The 19,322-nt window shown below is 49.6% G+C and overlaps 1 protein-coding gene and 1 long non-coding RNA gene across 2 annotated transcripts in view; both read right to left on the reverse strand.

The window, feature by feature from the left end:
• Nucleotides 1-805: 805 nt before the first annotated feature.
• On the reverse strand, nt 806-7,674 carry ELFN2 (extracellular leucine rich repeat and fibronectin type III domain containing 2). The gene has a single exon (XM_062602607.1). It carries the CDS (start codon nt 7,314-7,316, stop codon nt 4,890-4,892), a length of 2,427 nt encoding a protein of 808 aa, XP_062458591.1. The 5' UTR covers nt 7,317-7,674; the 3' UTR covers nt 806-4,889.
• A 68-nt stretch (nt 7,675-7,742) lies between these two features.
• Nucleotides 7,743-19,322, reverse strand: part of LOC134155425 (uncharacterized) — a 48,730-nt gene continuing 37,150 nt past the window's right edge. The window contains exon 3 of the long non-coding RNA XR_009961548.1: nt 7,743-7,960. This is a non-coding gene — a long non-coding RNA (uncharacterized LOC134155425). The remainder of the gene's footprint in view (nt 7,961-19,322) is intronic.

Consider the following 19,322-nt stretch of genomic DNA (forward strand, 5'->3'; position numbering starts at 1 on the left):
ACCCACCTGCCCCAGCCAGGGTGGGCAAGGGGCAGCTGAGCTGGGACAGGCTCCCACAGCCCTACAAGAGACCCCACTCAGTGTCCATCCTGCACCAAGCCACCCTCAAGATGCTCCCCCCTGCTCAGATGGTGGGACAGCAGCAGACTGGCTCCAGCAAGAGGACACAGCTCCATGAGGCTTTTCACACATGGAGCTTGTGCAGAAGGAGGTGGTGGTGGTGGAAGGGGTATTCTCCAGGATCCCGGAGGCTGTGTGCCCTTCCAGACGCAGCTGAGCTTTCCGATCAGCAACAAGCATGGCAAATGTGCATTCGGGGCCTTGGGTGCAGAACCTGCCCATGTGGCTGCTGCCCGCCCTGTCGTGCTGAGCTCTGCCCTACAGAGAAGGGCCACAGCTTCCTCATCATGAAGTCTGCCTAGCTTTTCTCTTCAGGCACTGCTGACTTACTCCCCACCTCCTTGCAGAGAGCCCCCACCCCTGCACTCAACCCTTTCTCTCTCTGGTCCCTTTCTCCTTTACCATCCCGTTTTTACAGTGGGGCCATCTCTTCCCCTGGCCTTTGCAGCCTGTCCTCCTCATCTGTCCCTTGCCTCATGATTTCTTGGTCCCAGTACACCTTCCTCACCCTTGTCTGCCCCTTCTCTCTCTTCCTCAGCTCCTTTTCCCCCTTGTCTCCTGCATCTCCCCCTCTTTCCCCCAGGCCCGTATGGCAGAGCCTCCTCCAGGAAGGCAGGCTGATTAGCATTGCAAACACACACAGGCCTCCTCAGCCCAACATAAATCTTCATTTGTCAGTCATGAATATTTCACACCTGCCTCGGGAGGGATTTATTCAGCATGGAAGAGTGGGGAAGGAGGAGAGGAAAATGGCAGCATAAGCTGGGGCAACACCGGCAGGGATGGGGAACAGCTCTGCCCGATGGTACAGCATGCCTAGGGTCTCACCTTCACTCTTCTGGGTACAGGAACCCAGCCCAGGCTTCCTCCCAAGTCTGCTCCTGGGGGGAAGAGCAGCCAACCTCTTTCCTCACCCTCCATGCTTTCCAGTGAGGTGAACTAAACCCCTGCTTTCCTGCCATGAGTAACCAACCCAGATAAATAAAGTGTGAAAGCGGCTGGTCCTGGTTCTGCCCAATGAATCCAATTTGCCCTGGGAGAAGGCAGAGGTGAGGGACCCTTGCCAAAGCCATAGGGGGCTTAGGAACTTCAGGCAGTCTCTCTATGCTTTTTACTATCACAGAGGTCTTAAAAGTCTCGTCATGCCCTGCCCTCTGCCAGGGCCACCCACAGGAGAGGAGGGGTAGGACAGACCTAATCCAGACCTATGTGTGATCAATGAGAGGAAGGTGGTGGGAGGTCTTCAAGTGATTGCAACCAGCTCCGTATCAAGCTTTCACTGTATCAGAGGTTTCCCTGCAGCTGAAGCACTCCTTGCTCCCCCAAGAAAAACCTTGCTTGTAGATCTGGGGAAAGAGCAACCACGGCATGGGGACACTAGTGACCATTTCTCTCATGAGATCTGTCTTGATTGGCCTCACTCCTGTTTCTAAATAATTAGGAGAAATTATGACCACTAGAAAGAGCCAGCATTTGGTATATAACGCATCCCTTTTCACACGCACAACCCTGAAAAGCAGCTGAGAGACCACATTTGGGGTAAGGGGAGGGAGACACTGGAAAGAAAGAGGAATGTTTGTGCAGCTGGTTGGGTTGGGTTCTCTTTGGGGTGTGTTCCCTCCCAAACTGGTAGGAGTCTCTCATAAAATCACATCAGGGATGAATGAAAGGAGCAGGGAAAACAGGGACAAGGACAGGAGAGACTTTGGGGGAGGAGGTTAAATTCCAACAAACTGGCACATACACAACAGGTGTTTGCTCAGAAAAATACAGTAAAATTATCATGCAAATAGAACGTTAAATCTGCTTTCCTCCGACAGGGCTGGAGCCACTTTGCTAGCCCTCGTCCCTGGGGAGGGAGCAGGACGAGGAAGAAGGGAGGAGGAAGGAAGGTGAGACACTTTGTTTCCCTTCCTTGCCCTCTTCCTCCCACAGAACAGTCCATCTTGTGCAAACTTCACCCACTGGTTTGGAGTGGGGGGCTACAATTGGGAGAGAAATGGCTTGTCCCTCCTACCCAGTCTTACTCCCACTGCAGGCAGAAGAAGGGCCTGGTGATAGCCGTATCCCTGACCTTTCTTTTCTGCCTCGTCGGGGTGATGGGGGAAGGGAGAAGAAACCATTAAAGGTTAACGCTCCCCCCAAAACTATAGACTGAGCAGAACTGATTACAAGACCATACAGCAGAGAAGCACAGGGAGGGAAGAGGTAGGGAGAGGAACAGCACTCCATCCCCCCACGCCTGTCATTCCCCTTTTCCTGTCCAATTCTGTGCCCCAGCCATTAGTTGTTCCTGCTTGGATGGTTGCCATGCTGGAAGACCACTGGGCCTGCTCCATGTGGTAGCTGGAGAGGTCTCTACTTGCCTAAGCATCACTCACAGCATTTACCTGTCTCAATTTGCTGCATTGTCCCAACATGGAGGGATGGCTGGCAGCAGTGGTGTGACTTCCCTTCATCTTCCTGCACATACACACATTAACAGACATAAACGTGTGCACACACACCCCTTCTTCTGGGTTGAACTGGCAGTCAGTCCTATGAATACTTCAGGGCTCAAGGCAAAATGATGCTTTGACTGTGGGGAAGCAGGCTGAAAGTGAAGGAGGCTGAGGCAGTGGGATCAGGACCTGGCTTAGGGTTGTTACCATCAGCATCGCTACAAGGAAGGAACCCCATGGATCCTCACAGGTTTAGATCTTGAGGACCACCCCTCTGGTTTTGATACACCAGTCCCTGCCTACTGCTGTTCCTCACTTGCAGAAGATGAAGGCATGACTCCTGTGGCATAGAAACCAGCTCTCTCACAACTGGCAGTGCTACTGCCTGACAGGCTGGTTTTCTGCAGGCAGCATGGAAATCCCTCCCAGAGAAGCTCCTACATCCTCATCCTTCTCCCAGGGCCTCCCAGAAAACTGGAGCTTCTCAGGAATACCTCAAAAAGGAAATATCCACTTAGGAAAGACCAACACAACACAGGCCCTCACCCCCATCCTGATAGAGGCAAACAATTGTCAAGATTTGGGGTGTGCAGCTCATGCAGAGGAGGACCACTGTGCTGCACAAAGATGCACTCAGCAGGCAGCACCCCTGCCTGACAAGAAAACTTTGGGGGAGATGGTGCCAAGATTATGCTTTGTTGGGCTGCTCAGAAATGGGATAATGTGAAGAGGGCAGCAGGCTCATTCCCAGCTCTGTGGCAGATCTTCTACCCAAGGAACAGAGGTTGGGACCTAGCAAGTGAAACTGGGGTTTTGCCAAGGCATGAAAGGATCCGTAAGTAAAGCTTGTCATGGCTAAATGTGAGGAGGTGGAAGATTTAGGAGGTGATATGTTGCTCTGACTCTCATGAGGCCCTCTAAATATTCAAAAGGACACTGTCATCCAGAGGCTGGTATGCTCTTCTATCCCAGTACACACCACATGGCTGCACATACAAAGGGAGTTTCTTTAGGAGCCATCCCTCTTGAGCTATTCCCAGGTCCCATGCTCACATCCCTTTTGTTTCCTGTGCTCCTGCCTCAATCCTAGGCTATTTCCTACCCATGCCAGAATGTCCATGACTTATTCAAGAGGAAGCCGGTTGGGTGCAAGTCAGGTGGGAAGAGCTGCAGAAGGTTCATGTAGAACTTGTTCTGCTGAGTTCCTCTCCAGGTGCCTTCCTCATAGTAAGGGAGATATGAACAGAGAGTATCAAACCTACAAGGTAGCAGTAGTTTTGCCTGAGCATAGGTGTGTATGGTGAGGGCAACCTCTGACCTGTGACATTCATGAAAAGATGGGAATCCTTTACACCTCTGAGAGACCAGACCTTCCTGCCTTTTCCTCCACCACTCCTTAAGGACCTGGCTTGCCATACCAAAGAACACATTCATTCCCTGCCACCAAATGGCAGAAAACTGTCTCTGAGAAGTCTGGAGAATGCCCATCACTCCAGAACTGCTGGTGCTCATCAGCAACAACATGGTTTGGGGAGAAGGGAAGGAGGAAGAGCAGCAAGGGCAGAGTGTGTTGTATGGCAGGTCCTACCTCCCTTGGTCTTTCACACCTCCTCTCTTTGTCTGAGGAGGATGAAGGTTTACAAAGTATCTAGACTGAAAGGGTGAGCCTAAGGACCCTTAAGCAGAGAAGGGTAAGGAAGGGCAAAGGAAAAGAAGCGAGAGAATGTCTTCCAACAAATCCCATCTATCTTGGAAGGGGACAGGAGGGAAAGAAAAGACTCCACTGCCAAAGGAAATGAGGGAAAAATTAGTGATGGAAGATTTGGAAAAGCAGGTGTATCAGGAAGGCAGAGAAGCTTTCTAAACCAAATCCCTTCCTCCCACCCAAAAGGAAAACCATCCCTCAATAGGAACAGAAAGAGCAATAGTTCACAGCTGAGTTTCATGCCCAGTGAGTGTCCATCCCTGCCCTTTCTTTGCCACCGCTGCCACCCCATCCCGGGTCATTCCCACCCATCCACACTCCAGTGCTGTTACCACAGTGTCAGAGCAGGACGCTCCTCCCAACCATCGCAAGCAGAACAATGGTCCCCGTAACACAGTAGAGACAATTCGGCTTGTGTGTGTGTCTGTGTGAGTCAGTGTGTGTGAGAGTTTTCTGCTGCTGTTGTAAACTTTAAGAAACAATTTTGTCAGTTTTGTATTTTCAGGAGTATTTTGTTGGTGGTTTATTTTTCACAGTCAAGTGGCTTTTTTTTTTTTTTTTTCTGGTTGTTTGGGGGTGGGGGTCTTGTTTTGTATCGTTTCCTTGGAAAGAGCAAGGGAGAGTCACAGCTTCTGCTGAGCAGAGACTCCTTTCCAGTAATCCAGGATGTCATGCAGATCCTCATCCTTGGCAAACTGAACTTTCTTCCGCAGGGCATGCCCAGCTGCCATGTAAACCTCCTCCCTGTGGTGCTTCTTGTAAGGCCGGAATCGCTCCCAGATCTTGTGGGTGCTCTCTGATGAGTACTCAGGGCTGGAGGAGTAGCCTGAGAAGTAGTGTCTGGGGGAGAGCTGGGAGTACGTGGAGTCTCGCTTGGACCGGGAGAGTGGCTTGAGGAATGACACCCTCTGGCTCAAGGTGTCAGCGCTTTCCTCATAGTATAGGGCCGGGAAGGAGTGACGGTGCTCACTGCAATGGTAAGAAGGCTTGACCTCCAAGTGGTGGATGGCGCCTGGGGACACCAAGGGAAGACGATCCAAAGGGCTGTTGAGCGGACTGCCCTTCTCAATGTATTTGGAGTCAGACTTGCTGAGTGGTGGGTGGTCAGGCACATCCAAGCTGAAGACCTTGGCGCTCTTGATGGAGCCACTAGAGGAGACGCTGCAGGTCTTTCTGGCCACGGCAGCATCAGCACTGAGCTGGCGCTGCAAAGGGTGGTGGGAGCTTTCCTTGTAGGGTGGGGAAAGAAAGCTAGGCCGCTCTAGCCCACCCGAGGAACCAGCTGGGATGGACTGGCACTCAAAGGCCATGTCTGAGTCAACACCAGTTCCACCACCCAGGAAGGAGGCTGTGTCCAGCTTGAGGGCATCAATGCAGTTGTTGATGATCTGGTTGACCTTGTCTACCTCCTTTGCTATAGTAGAGATCTCAGCAGCTGAGCCTTGCCCATTATCAAGCTCCCTCAGGTCCTCATCCCGCTGCGTTCGCTCCAGCCCGTCCCCACCACCAGTCCGCACCTCAATGTAGTTACCTTTAGTGGTGACTTTAGGAGTCTCCATCCCAGTGTCTATTGACTTTGATGGGGGCAACTTCTCCCCAATCATGGAAGGGATGGAAGACATCCGTGAGACAGGGATGACTGGTGGCTCACCCAGCTTCTGGGAAGGATGGACCATGGTACTAGTATCAATATCTGATCCATAACGCATTTCCAGAATGGTCTTTTTGACATTGAGGGATTTCTGTTTCTCCTCCTGCATCCTCCGCTTCCGCAGGCAGTAGTACACCACCCCCAGGACAATGACCATCCCAAAAAGGCAACCCAGGGTGGTCATGATATAGTGGGTGGTGGTGGAAGTACTGGAAATAGGGTCCTCCCTGCCTTTACTTCGGGTTGCAAAGGTCAGGCAAGTGTGGTTGTAGCGCCTGTTGTTGCGGATGGAGGCCACACAGAAAGTATAATCAGTGTGGGCCTTCAACTTGTTGACAGTGACGTATTCCTTCTTGCTCTTCAGTGTTGCTATGTCAGAAACGTAGCTGTTGTTGTATTGGACCAGCACATACATCTTACTGTAGGGCATGGGGATGGTTACCATCAGGATAGCTGAGGTGATGGTGACATCATGGAGCTTGATGCTGGGACTGAAGGAGGAGTCAGTGGTGGAGGAAGCTGGAGGCTTGACTGAGAGGAAGTCCCCAGGGCTGATGGCTGAGCCCTCATCCAGGTCTCTCTGGGAGTCAGGGGTATAAGGGGTGGGGTTGACCCTGGAGAGGGAGGGAATTGTGCCACCTCTGCACATGGACTGGAAGATGGTGATGGCGTTGCGGTTGTGGTGAGGCCTAGGCACCAGGAGTGGGTACCCAGCAAACTCCCGTGGACTCTCACATTGGAGCCGGTCATAGTTCTTGGTGACATTGTTGAAGACCGCCAGCCAGTTAAGAAAGCTGTAGAGGCTACAGTCGCAGTTGAAGGGGTTGCCAGCCAGCTCGCACACCATCAAATTGCTCAAACTGGTGAAAGTGTTCCCCTCCAGGCGACTCAGACGGTTAGAAGACAGGTCAATGCTAATCAAGCTGGGGCACTCAGAGAAGGCAGTAGGGGTGACCAGCTCAATAAGGTTGTGCTGCACAAAGAGGAACTGTAGACGCGCCATGCCCCGCAACATACCCTCTGTCAGGTTGGTGAGTTTGTTGTAGCCCAGCTGTAAGACCTGGAGGTTCGACTGGCCCATGAAAGCCCCATCCTCAATGTAAGAGATCTCATTCTTGGTCAGGTTCAGATCAGTCAGGTTGCCGAAGCGGTTGAGAGATGAGTACAGCACCACTTTGAGCTTATTCTCGTTCAGACGCAAGTCGTGCACCGTGCTGTTGATGTGCTGGGGGATGGTCTCATATGGGGGCTGGTTCTGGCTGCAGATGGCCAGCCACACATAACCTTTGTCCCCCTCAATCAGCCAGCAATCGCCTCGCACAGTGCCGGGGGAAAACAAGCAGAGCAGGGCAGCTGCCCACAACCCCAGGCACATCATGGTCTGCAGTGGTGCCCTCATCAGGATGGGAAAAAAAAAAGCCACAACAGAAAACAACCCCAAATGTCAGGATCACAGCAAAAGGAAACTAAGGGCCTGGGGGAAGAGAAAGGGGCAGTAACTGGGCTTTAGCAATTGAAGGGCATGAGCACCCCAGTCTTTGTGTGTGTTGTCACCATTGTTTCTTCTTGCCCTCTGGGTCAAGCCAGGAGCATGGAGCAGCGAGAACACATGCAATCTGCTTCCAGCACACGCAAGAGCTGTGACCGTGAATAATTGGTCTGAAAGGGAACTACCTTGTGCTTTTCTAAACAAAAATTCAGACCGAGGGTAACGAATCTTCTTTGATGCTCATGAATGACTTGCCCACGTTTTCCACTTTTCTCCCTCCCACCCACCCCCCACCCACACCGAACCCACCCCAAAATCAACCCAAGCCCTCCCCCCTCTAGTCTTCCCTCTCCCCTCCACGGTGTGATTTGGAAGAACAACGCAGGGTTGCCTCCTCTGTCGCTCACGCTCCCTCAGTTCTTTCTCCTTCTCTTCCTTCTTCCCCAGGTTCACTCCTGAGAAGCTTCAGAGCTTCCGATCAAACATGTCGAAAACAAAAATACAGAGAGGGAAAGAGCAAGTGCACACGAGAGGGATCCATCTGTCACTGGAATCTGGAAAAGAAAGCACAGAGGAGACAAGAAGAGGCATCAGTTGGAGGGGTCTTTGAGATAAGAGTATAGACAGCAAGGCTTCATGAGAAGAGGGAGATGGGGAAGAGACAGCATTTTGGGGGATGCAGGCAAGAGAGGAATGATACTGCCTGCGATGCTGATAAACCTTCGAGAAGGGAACCTTCATGACATATAATCTCATATCAAGGGTATGCAGAAAAGCACCAGGACTGCCTCACGTAATGTGATCAAAGCTAGGGACCTGTAGGAAGGCAGCAGTGTTGGGGAAGAAGGGGAAGGGAAAAACGAAGAGGGATGGAGAACATAAGTCTGTTATTTCAGGGGTTCAAAACTCCTATGGTAAACAGAGGCAAGCCCCAAGCACAAGCCAAAGATGCGGATTTCCAGCCGCCTGAAAATGATGTACATGGAATGCATGAAGCAGAGAAAATTTGGACAAGCCTTCCTTCCTGGGAAAAAAAAAAAAAAAGAACAAAACACTTTTTTGTTTGTTTCCATCCTTCCTTGATGCAAAAGGGATAAATAATTCAAGCCACGTGTAACTATTTGTGCTATAAAAATTGTTCTTGCCTCTTGGTGCATGGATAAGGCTCCTGAGGTGAGTCAGCCCAGCTTCAGCACGCCGGGGGGCAGGGTGTAGGCATTGTGTCAAACACCAGCCTCTCAGCCAGCAATGCAAGCAGTCCTCAGCTGGAGCACATCACCCACCTACCCCCTAGCAAAGAGAGATGCTCTGCTTCCACCTTTGTGCTTTGCCACCTCTCCTTAGAGCTGTAAACATTGCCCCTTTGAGGGAAAGGACACCTTGCAGGAATGCTTCAGTGCATTCCTGGGCTCGGGGCAAGCTCCTGTTTCTGGCTGAGAAGGGCAGCCTGGAGCACCCTTCCCTCCAGCTACAGCTTCAAGCCTTCTCCCACTGTGCTGAGACACAAGCCTGGCAGGGGTGTCCTCAGGCAGCACAGAGGAAACAATTTCATATGGCACATAAAACATGTGGGCACTGCACTCTCATTTATTTATTTATTCATTTATTTTGATAGGAAAAGAAATAAAAAACAGAGAAAAGGATTCTTAGTTAATGAAAAACTAAGGTGTCTTCTTGCCCTTTTTATTGTGGGGGGAGGCTGCTCACTAAAGACACTGACAAAGCTCTTTCTGAAAAAGCTGAACCAATTTCTAGCACAGAGACACAAAGGGCAGAAATAAAATGAAGGAAGATAAATGGAGGAGGAGTGAACCCTTGAGAAACAAGGCTTAGGGCTGTGGAGAAATCTGAGCTGATTTGGGTCTGTGGAATTACCAGGCCAGCTGGATTAAAGGATCAGAGATAGTGTCACAGAGAAACACTTAAATATTTAATAATCCAAAAAGTAAAGCCAAGATGGAAAAAGGGAGGGGGAGAAGAGCTAGACCAATAGAAAAGACAGAGAGAAAGCCTCTGTTCCCCACAGCTCGTCATCTGAGGCCACCAAACTCGTGTCACTTACGGTTGTCATACAATGGCCTCCAGCTGCTGCCTCAGCTTTGCATCAAACAGCACTGCAGCAGAAAGCAGAGGCTTTTACAGTCTGTTGCTTTGTTTCTCAGCCTTATAATCCAAAGAGAAATAACTTCCTGACATTGTCTCTCCAGATGCATCAGACAGAAAGCACATCTGGCTCTCCACAGGTTGGAACCCACATGCCTCTGATATTCCTCAATGCCAGTCCCACCTTTTCCAGAGGTGACTCCATGCACAGGTACAGCCAACCCACCATACCATCTCTGCCCCTAAAATCTTAGCTAACATTTTAGCCAGCATCCATCCCTGAGCATTTTGCTTTAGCCTGTCTGTCTCACCTTGACAAATACAATCACAATACCCAGCTCCATACAGGAACATCGCAGCCCCCTTGGCTTGACCCCTTCTGGTAGAGCAGACTGCTCCAAAAGCTGTGCTGAATTCGTCATTGTCTGCTGTAGCTTGTTCGTGGTGCACAGGACGAAAACCTGAGGACAGGACCACATTCCTCTGCAGCAGCCCCAGTAATCGCTGAGAGCCACCCAATCCCACTCAGGGAGCTGCACTCAGGGAGCACAGAGAGGGCTTGCAAGGGAAGATGTCCTAGGAGCCTGGAGAGGAAGGAGGTGGCAGCGTTAGGGGCTGGGTGGAATGAAGGTGGTGTTTATCCTTGCTATGTATCAAAATCAAAGGGACCATGTAGAGAAGACCTGCTCCCTCTCTACTTTCCACCTTGGCTGTGCAACCTTGCCTCAGCCACAGGCCAAAGGAAGGGCCAAGCCATTCCTCAAGCCAAACTCATTGGTCTCTTCAGTCCCCAGGGTAGCAATCAACCCCAGCCCAGAGGAGAACCAAGGAAGGGGGACACAAGAGCAGTCATGGAGAGCCTGGTTTGGAGGGGGTCTGTGGTTACAGGCAAGAGGAACAGTTCGGACATGGGATCTGTTTTATAGGGCAAGTGAAATGTCACCACCCTGGTGAACCAGGCCTACCTTCTGTAGGGTTCCGATAGTCTTCAGTGTAGGCCAAGACAGCACTTAGAACATGCCCTTGGCTCCTGGCCATCCTCAGGAATGCAAAAGCATCAAGTAGCGGCATTGTGCCCATGAATGGCTGTACCCTCCTTGGCTGGCACAAAGTCAACCCATCAGCTCCAAGCTCCCAACAATTTCCCTCTGGTTTATTCCCTACTAATGGATGCGTCAATGTTATTGGCATTTCTTTGCACCAGAGAGTTTGGAGAAGAGCAGGAGGTCACAGGAATGGTTCCCTTTTTCAGAGGAAAAATGGAGGGAGAAGCCCCCCAGATTTGAGTCAGGAGCTGGATGTTCTGATAGCCACAGGCAACCCTTTGGCTTGGGGATCAGGGTGGCACAGAGGGTGACACAGGAGTACAGTCACTAGTTAGATGGCAAGGCACAAGGGCAGCTTAAAATACAACCACTTGAAAGTACGGACAGACTTGATATGAGGGACAGAGACAAGCCGTGGGCTGAGGAGGTGGAAAGACTATGACTGAGAAAGGATACAAGGTCCAGAGGGCACAGTGTAAAAAAGCAACCAGAAAAGATTCATACAGCAGCAGTTTGGGCCTGAAATTCTGACCTTGTCAACCTTGTCCTCCTGGGGCCCAGTTCACTGGGAAAAACAGCACTTAATTCTACCATTGCTTAAACGGTGCTAAGAGCCTCCCATTAGAAATGCATGCATTAAAACCTGCCAAACACTCTTGGCTCCTCTGGGGACACCCCGAAACCAGGCCAAAGCTCCTGCTGCTTTCTTAGGCTTTGTGCTGCAGCTGGGCATCAGCCCTCTTTGAAGCCCAGCGTGCTGCCTGCTCTTGGCAGGCCTGAGGGCACAAACACCATCTCCAAGGGCTCTGCCTCCCAGAATTTCTCTACCCACCTCCCAGAAAAGAGATCTTTCCCAGGGGTGCCTGGTACTGGGGGCTGGTGCCTTATTGAAGGGCCTCTCCACATCTGCTGGATCGTTTCTACCATATACGTTGGTCTTATGCATCACTGCAGCTACTTCAAATCACCACCCAGAGATGGCCCTTGCTTTTGTCCCTGGCTACAGTGAAAGGACAGTACCATGGAAGAGCTCACAGCACAGCTGTGGCACTTAAACAACAGCAGCCCCTTCCCTCTCAGCCCCACTGCTTCCAGGGGTGCTCCTATTTATCCCAGAAGCAACCATCAAGTCATGCAGCAAAGAATCCATGGCTGTGCCCAGAAATGCTCCAGAAGGCCTGAGATGTCTGGGACAAAGAGGAAGCCTGATGACCTGTGGATTTGTGACATGGAAGACATGAGAGAAAGAGAGTGTCTTACACTGCAGCTTCTCTGATGTCCACCAAAGGTTGAACTCACACAGCACTCTCTCCTCTAATGGGGCTCTGTGAAGGTTTCTCTCTCATTTTCTCTCTTCTCTAATTTATTCTCCTATTTTCATGAAACACAATCCAATCCCAGCCTCTCTGAAATCCACCCCAGCGTTACATTTGTTTGAAATCGGCCCTGTAGCTTCAAAAATCTAGAGGTCAGAGGAGCTGGCTTAGGCAGAAACATAAGAAAGGGGAAAAAGCTGTAAGGCCACCCTAAAAGTCATGCAACAAAAGGTGTTTTCATTTAATTAGCCATACAAAGCCTTCATCCCTTACAGGGGTTAAACTGGTACCAATGCGTCCTGCTGAAGGGTGGCCACTCAGCCTTAGAGGCTCTGTGACTTTTAGCAGAGGGCTGTCGCAAGACAGATCTCATGGTTCAACTCTCGACAGGGTCATTTTGCCATATACAAATACACAGTGCCTGCTGGGAGAAAAATCATCCCTCTGAAAGCCAGGCTGGCCCTCCCACAAGTGGGGAGGAAGCTTACAGATCCCAGACTCCAGCTGTCCCTGACACAAGGAAGCCCAAAGCACTAGGATCCTAGCAGGACACACTGCGGTGAGGGAGCCCACAAACCCACAAAGGATCTTAGGTACTTCTCACAGGAGATGCAAGGATGCTCACAATGCTCCAATTCCAGCCAGCAACTATGGGCCCCTGCGCAGAGGAAGGGCAGAGGGCTGAAATACAGGCTGTAGACCCATCCCAAGGGTATGCTGCTCTGCAGCCCTGCCCTTTGGCCAGTTCAGGGGATGGGAAGCATTCAGGTGTTAACCTGAAGTCACCATCTGCCACATATATGCACATATATGTGCTCAAGCAAATGCACAACCATTGACTTCAAACCTTTGCTGGCCCAAACAGCTTAAAGATTAACCATGAAAAAACCCAACACGGTGCTGAATATGAAAGCCCTGCTCTCCCCTTGCGCCTCCCCAGCAGTGATTAGATGCTTAATTTGTTAGGCAGCAAGAAAGAGAGAATGGGAAAGCTCAGGGGAGAAAAATGAAGCTGCTCAGAAGCATGAAAGGAGAGAGAGAGCTTTAGAAGCGTAAATCTTATTTTAGAGTGATAAATACGGGCAGAAAGGTCTTCATATGCCAGTGGTTCCCTGGCAGGCCAGAGAGCCTCTTTTGTTTTCCAAAGTGAAATTTTATATGAATATGGTTATTGAAGATTAAGGGTGATTTGCATCAAGCCAGCTCCACTCAGATGGCTCATGGCAGCATCCCACAGGAGTGTGTGCATGGGGGTATGCTTGGGGAACAGCGTTCTCCAGGTAGAATAGGCTATCAAGAGATTACAGGTTCCATAAAACATACTATCAGCAATAAAGCCACCTTCACCAGTCTCCCTCTAGAGGAAAGAGGGGCCTGGGAAACATTGTTCCCCTTGGTGTCATCTCATGACCCTGGACATGAGGCAGTGGAAAGGCTTAGAAATAACTCTGGTTGGTGATGGAGAGGGACTGTGGGATCTTATGAGTCTGTAGGGACCTGCCATAGGGAGCACGACAGCAAGACTGGCTCTGCTTGTGCGCATGGAGGGGTATGCATGTGTATGAGTCACGGTAGAGAAAGGGGTGGCAGTTTTGGCTCTGGGGGTGTGAGGTGGAGGGGGAGTATGTGTGGAGGAGTTGCTATAGGTGGATGTAGGGGGCTGGGTGTGGATGTGGGTTAATCACTTTGTGAAGCAGAGAATGAGTGCTGGCTCCTGGAGAGGGGTTGAATTGCCATGGGGAACCAGGCAAGGTGCTGACTGTGAGTGAAAGTGTGTGTGTGCATGTGTGTTTGCATGAAGCAGTCACTGTGGGAGTGAGGAGCCGTAGGCAGCTGGGTGGGAGCGTGGGCTGCAGGTGGGCGTCCGTGGATCACGGGAGACAACCACGGCTGTGCGAGTGTGTGTATGGGAGAAGGGCTGTAGGAAAGGGGTGGGAGCACTCCTGTATGTGTCCCTCAACATGAATCACAGCAGAGAGCAGGGTCTGAGGGCTGGCTCTATGCATGTGCCTGTGGGAAGGGGTTGCTGCGGGGGACACGGAATGACCTGTGCTCTGCATGACTGCGTGTGTGAGCTTCTGCAGGTAACAGGCCAAGAGTGGGGACTCTGGGGACATGGAGGGAGCTGCTTTAGGAAGCAAGGATGCAGAGCCAGGATGCACTGGCTCTGTCTGTGCACAGGGCAATGTCCAGCATGAGGCCAGGAGAAATTCTTGCACTGTATGTGATGTTACTGCAAAGACCTCCATCCTGTAAGGGTCACCGTGATGCCTCTGCTGTCCTGTGCTGGCCTTGCTGCCCTGTTTCCCACAACAGCAGTTCTTGGCTTTCACTGGTCCACAAGCAATTTGAGAGGTGCCCTCACGCAAACAAAGCATACCTCCAGTATATCCAGATGCTAAATATATCTCCAGCAACCAAGTGGTACCAGTTTGGAGTGCCCCCAAACATGCTATGCTGCAGATAGAGCAGCAAAGGGACGTGAAGGGGGTTAGTCCATACGCTACAGCTCACTACTGTCTCTTGCTGGAGGGACTCAGAGAACCTGCAGAATCATATAGGTCCTGGGCTGGCTGAGGGAAGTAATCACTACCCTCACGGTGCACTGGCAGCCAGTTATACTGTGGAGGATAACTCCAGGCCTGCAAACTCCTGCAGGGCACAAACATTGGCATTCCAGTAGCTTCAGTGTGCTCTTGACTTCCAGTACAACTCCAGATTGAAAACTCCAGAGGTCAAGACAATGACAGGAAGGCCCTTGTATGGCCTTCCGAGACAGGGCATCTCTGACAGTCACATGTTGTTATCCCAAGTCATTAGTCTGCAAGATGGGGCAGTCCCTGTGCTCAGCCTTTCGCCAAATGGACAGTCAACCAGAAGAAAAGCTTTTATAGATGGTGGTTCAAATGCAGCAGATGCAGTCCCGGTTTGGTGTAGGGCAAAAGCAGAGGAAAGGTGTAAGGGGACATGGGGAAGCTACTTCAGGTAACCCAAGAGTGAAATGCTGTGGCAGCACAGGCTAATGGGGACACTTCAGCCCCTGAAAGCTCTCCCTCTGGTCAATGCGTGCCTGGATTCACGAAGAGGAGCAGCCCCATGCATTATGTTTCCACATGGCTGTTCCACCTTCACTCCATCCTCCACTCCCAAGCACTGGCACAGCTCAGCCCTGCTGGGGAGGGACCCTCCTCCCAGCCAGCTCGCCTACCTATGCTTCAGGCTAAGATCTGACATGCATTTTGACACAGCCGTGCCTCCCCTCTCTTTTCCCCACTACCTTGCCTTGTTTAGAGCCTGTTTTTTTCTTCCATTGCCAAAACACAATGACTGTTATAATTAACAGATTATCTCAGTGCGACAGCTGCAGTCCTTTGAAAATTAGGTTGAATAACAGGATCCTGCCGTATGGTAATTTCTTTTCAACTCTCAAATATTTTCTCTCTCTCATTCTCATTTCTACCTCATTTCTTCTTCTTTCTTTCTTTTCTCTCTCCCTTCTCCTACATTTCACCAGCTCCCTGACTGCATGAGTGATAACTTTGGGGTGAGACAGTCTGAAGGGCTCTTTCTCCCCTCATCAGCTGTTTTCATTCCTCTTCTTTTACTACCACACCTCAAAGAGAGGCAGTGTTTTTAAGTCAGATCGTAAGCACGTCGGGAAAAAAATATGCCTTCCACAGGCCATGGTCAGGGGCTCAATAGCTCAGAAATGTTGCTTAGGTAATTGCATGGGAAGGGGAGTAACTGGGATGCAGTAACCAACACTACCTGCAACTTTCCCACGGGGAGCTGAATGCAGCGTTGTGGCTGAGTGGTTAGCATTGAGCTAACCAGGAGCTCTACCTACCCACCTACCCTCCCGCCTTCTTGCTGACTCAGCATCTGCCCCTGACTCACCACTTGCTCACTGAATGGGGACTGGCAGAATTTATACGGCATCCTTCCCTCTCACTAAGGCAGTAGCTCTACCACTTACCACCCCCTCTCCCCATTATCCACCTACATCTGTCTCTCTACCGACTCAATCAACCCAAGCCAGCCAAAAAAGCAGCTTGCTGGAAATTCAGGGTTTCAAAACCAAAATAAGAACTGGTGCTGCTCCCAGCTGGACCCAGATTATGGGCTCTGGAAATCTCCTCCTCCAGGACTGGAGTTTCTCTGGCCCCTGCTGCACACTGGACTGATCTATTCAAAGAAGTGGCAGGACTCCTTTGCCTCTGCTTGGGCAGACATGCTAATGCACAGTTTCAGGCTGCAAGGATGACCAGCCAGACATGTGGGACAGGTCTGCTGGTATGGCGCCTTGGATTTGGCAACTGAAAGGTTTCAAGTTCAACGTATTCTGGACTCAAGAAATCTGCAGCTTTGTCACTGACTGCACCAGGAGCATTAGTTAATTATTCTCGATGCCTGGCTTGAACTCCTGCAAAATGCTTCGATCCTGTGCTGTTCATTTCAAGCATGTCTGTAATCTATACAGCATTGTCTTTTACAATTAAACACTGCTTTTTCCTTTCTAAAAACAGGGCAGTATTCTTCCACACCACTCATCCATCGCAGCCTAACCCACCTCTGCAGAAGCCAGCACCAGCTGAGTCCTGGGTCTCCTCCTGCCTCCTCATCACAGCCATTTCCTCTGCTCCCATGGAGTTCCACCTCATTTAGTTCCTTAATCCCGACTCAGTAGAATAGAAACACTTTGTCACCATTATTCTGCCAAAAGCCAAGTAGAGTCTTTTAACAAACACTCATCTGTTCCATTGTGTTTCAGCATTCTCCAGGAATGCTCCTCCTCCTTGTCCATGATCTCTCTCTTTTCATTCTTTGCTACCCTCACCCTGCATTCTCCCTTTGCTTTCACTCCAGGCTTCGTGTTGGCTCGAGGCACTTATAGCGCATCTCCCCATTCATTCACTGTCACTTACCCAAATGTTACCTTCAGTTATTAATTCTCCTTTTTTTCTAGTAGCATCCCTCCTCTGGGTGCTCTGTACAGTCCTACTTACGTATCCAATAATAGTATTTTCCCAATGAGTGAGTCATATACCCCTTTGCTGACATTTAGAATTCTCCTTGTTCTTTGAAATACGTTTATTCATTCCCCCTCTCTACAATCATATACGTCTACTCATGATGTTGCATTTCCTGCAGCAGCCGTGCAGCAAACAGATCATCCATGCAAATAACAAAATAATTGTCTCTGCTGGTACCTTGTCATTCTCCATTTTAATTATGTAGGACAAAGCTAATTCAAGCTATGAAGCAATCAAAAATAGAGGACAACTTAATTTAAAAAGCACCCTACCCTTTCCTTTGTTCTTGCTCAGTCCAGATTTCAATCTTTTTTTTTCTTACCTATTTACTGCTCTGCCTCTTTCAATGCTGTTAGTAGCAGAGGCTGCGATGGATATTGGGCCTCTGATTTCCTAGGTGCTGTAAATACCTTCAGTGAGAAACAGACTTTGCTCCAGACTGTTTCCAAGCTGAAGGGACAAAGAAAAGGAGTATCACTCAGCTAATAGGGGCATGTAAATGTCTTACCCACTAACCCAGGTAATAGACACTCCATGACTAGAGAGTGATACCACATCCCCCTAAATCTGTCTCCAGGTAGCCTAGCAAGTAATTCATCTGGCAGTCCCTCCTCATTCCTCACAATAGCCCTTATTCCTTCCCACACACTGTTCTTTGCTTCTCTTCTAGTCCTTAGTCACCCTTGCATGTGCCTTATTTTATTTATTCCTTACTACTCTTCTTAATCTGCACAGGCCAAACCCTAAACTCTGCAGTCACCCTGACTCACTTCCTACCCAGAAAAAGCAACAATACAAACCAGTGGGAAAACCTGTGATGTCAGTCTGGACAGAAACTGATACTGCATGAGGACTCCTGCATGATTATTTCTTGCTCTCTTCTCATTCATTCAGGTCTCCATTTATCAACATACTTAAGTATGCACCCAACTGTAAACCTATGCAAGTGCCATTCAGCTTCTCAACTGCTTTATTCTGCAACATCTGTGTTGATGGTTCCCACATCTTCCAAACACAACAGATTCTCCTTCTGTGCTTTCTCTTTGTAACCCACCCACCAACATCTTTAATCTTGCTTTGAGAAATTTAACTTTGCCTTTTTTTTTTCCTTTGCTTGTTTGGATTTTCTTATTTTCAGAGCTGCCTGGAGACTCCAGATTGTAATTTCACCTCCCTTTTCCTGAGATCACGATGCTGAATAAAACACCAACTTCCCTCTCTGCTCTCCCCTATTCTGAAATACCGAATTGGACCATTGAGGAGAAAAGCTATTGGCTGGGACTGCTGTCTCTGATATTGAAACAGAGCTGGCAGTAATATTTACAAGCTGCTTTGAAAGCTCCAGGGATGGCTTGTGGCCAAAAATGATGGTATCTACTCCTCTTTTTTTTAATGATGTCTTCCTATGACTCAGTCTGGTCCATAAGTCAAAATGAGAATTTTTTTTTTAACCATCCTCTCTTTAAGCAATGAGAACAAGAGCCTAAGAACAGAATGCCATAGCATCACAGACAGGATGGGTTACGTCACGAATAATGCAAGTTGGGGTGTCCTTGGTGGTTTTAAAAGAAGCAGAACAAAAGGCATATGTCCTCTTTACAGAGAAATGAGTCTTGGCAGAGCTAAACCAGCAATTGCCTGAGTTTTCTAAACTCAGTTTGATCTGTAAGCAAAGAAAGAAACATGCGGGAAGCGGGGACACCATGACCTCAAGGGCCTCATGACTACCTGGGCTCAGCAAGGAGCTACCATGCCCTTTATTGTCCACCATTGTACGGAGGCAGAGCCTTGAATAGAGGGGATGGTGTAGGGGGAACTGTGGCAGCTGTTTCCAAGTGGGACTGAGGCAAACCAATGCAGGCTGCCCACACTCTTACCTCTGCCTCCAGCTATACAGTCTGCAGCAACAAACAGACATTCAAATGGTTGATAAATGAGCAGTTCAGCCAGAGACCACTTAATTTGCTCCTTGCCTCCTTTGCCTGCCAGTAGCAGGGAGAAAATGCATGTTTGGAAATTGGCAGTGGTGCATACAGCATTACCAAGCCGGAGTTTTGCTGACTGCTGTAGATAAAAAAAGGAGAAGAGAGGAGAAGCAAGGTTCAGGGAGTAGGAGAGAGTCAGGCAAGGAAAACAGGAGAGAAATGAGATGGTTTTGTACCCAAGACTAGATACTATGATGATGGGGACATTGGGAATATGATAGATAGCCAGGAAAGGAAGGCAAACAGACAGAGGCAGGCACAGAGAAAGAGACAGAGGCGAAGGAGGGAGGGAGAAGGAAGACAGAGAACCAGAATTAATTTAGGAGGAATATACTGAAAACATAATCTTCTCAACAGAGAGAAAATAGAGAGAGAGAGAGAGAATTAAACAAACAGTGACAGGAAACTGGGAAAGAATAACTTTTTTTTTATG

The sequence above is a fragment of the Pezoporus occidentalis genome, unplaced genomic scaffold (assembly GCF_034315485.1).
Source record: "Pezoporus occidentalis ecotype Australia unplaced genomic scaffold, CSIRO_AGI_Poc_V1 ctg78, whole genome shotgun sequence".
Classification (NCBI taxonomy): domain Eukaryota; kingdom Metazoa; phylum Chordata; class Aves; order Psittaciformes; family Psittacidae; genus Pezoporus; species Pezoporus occidentalis.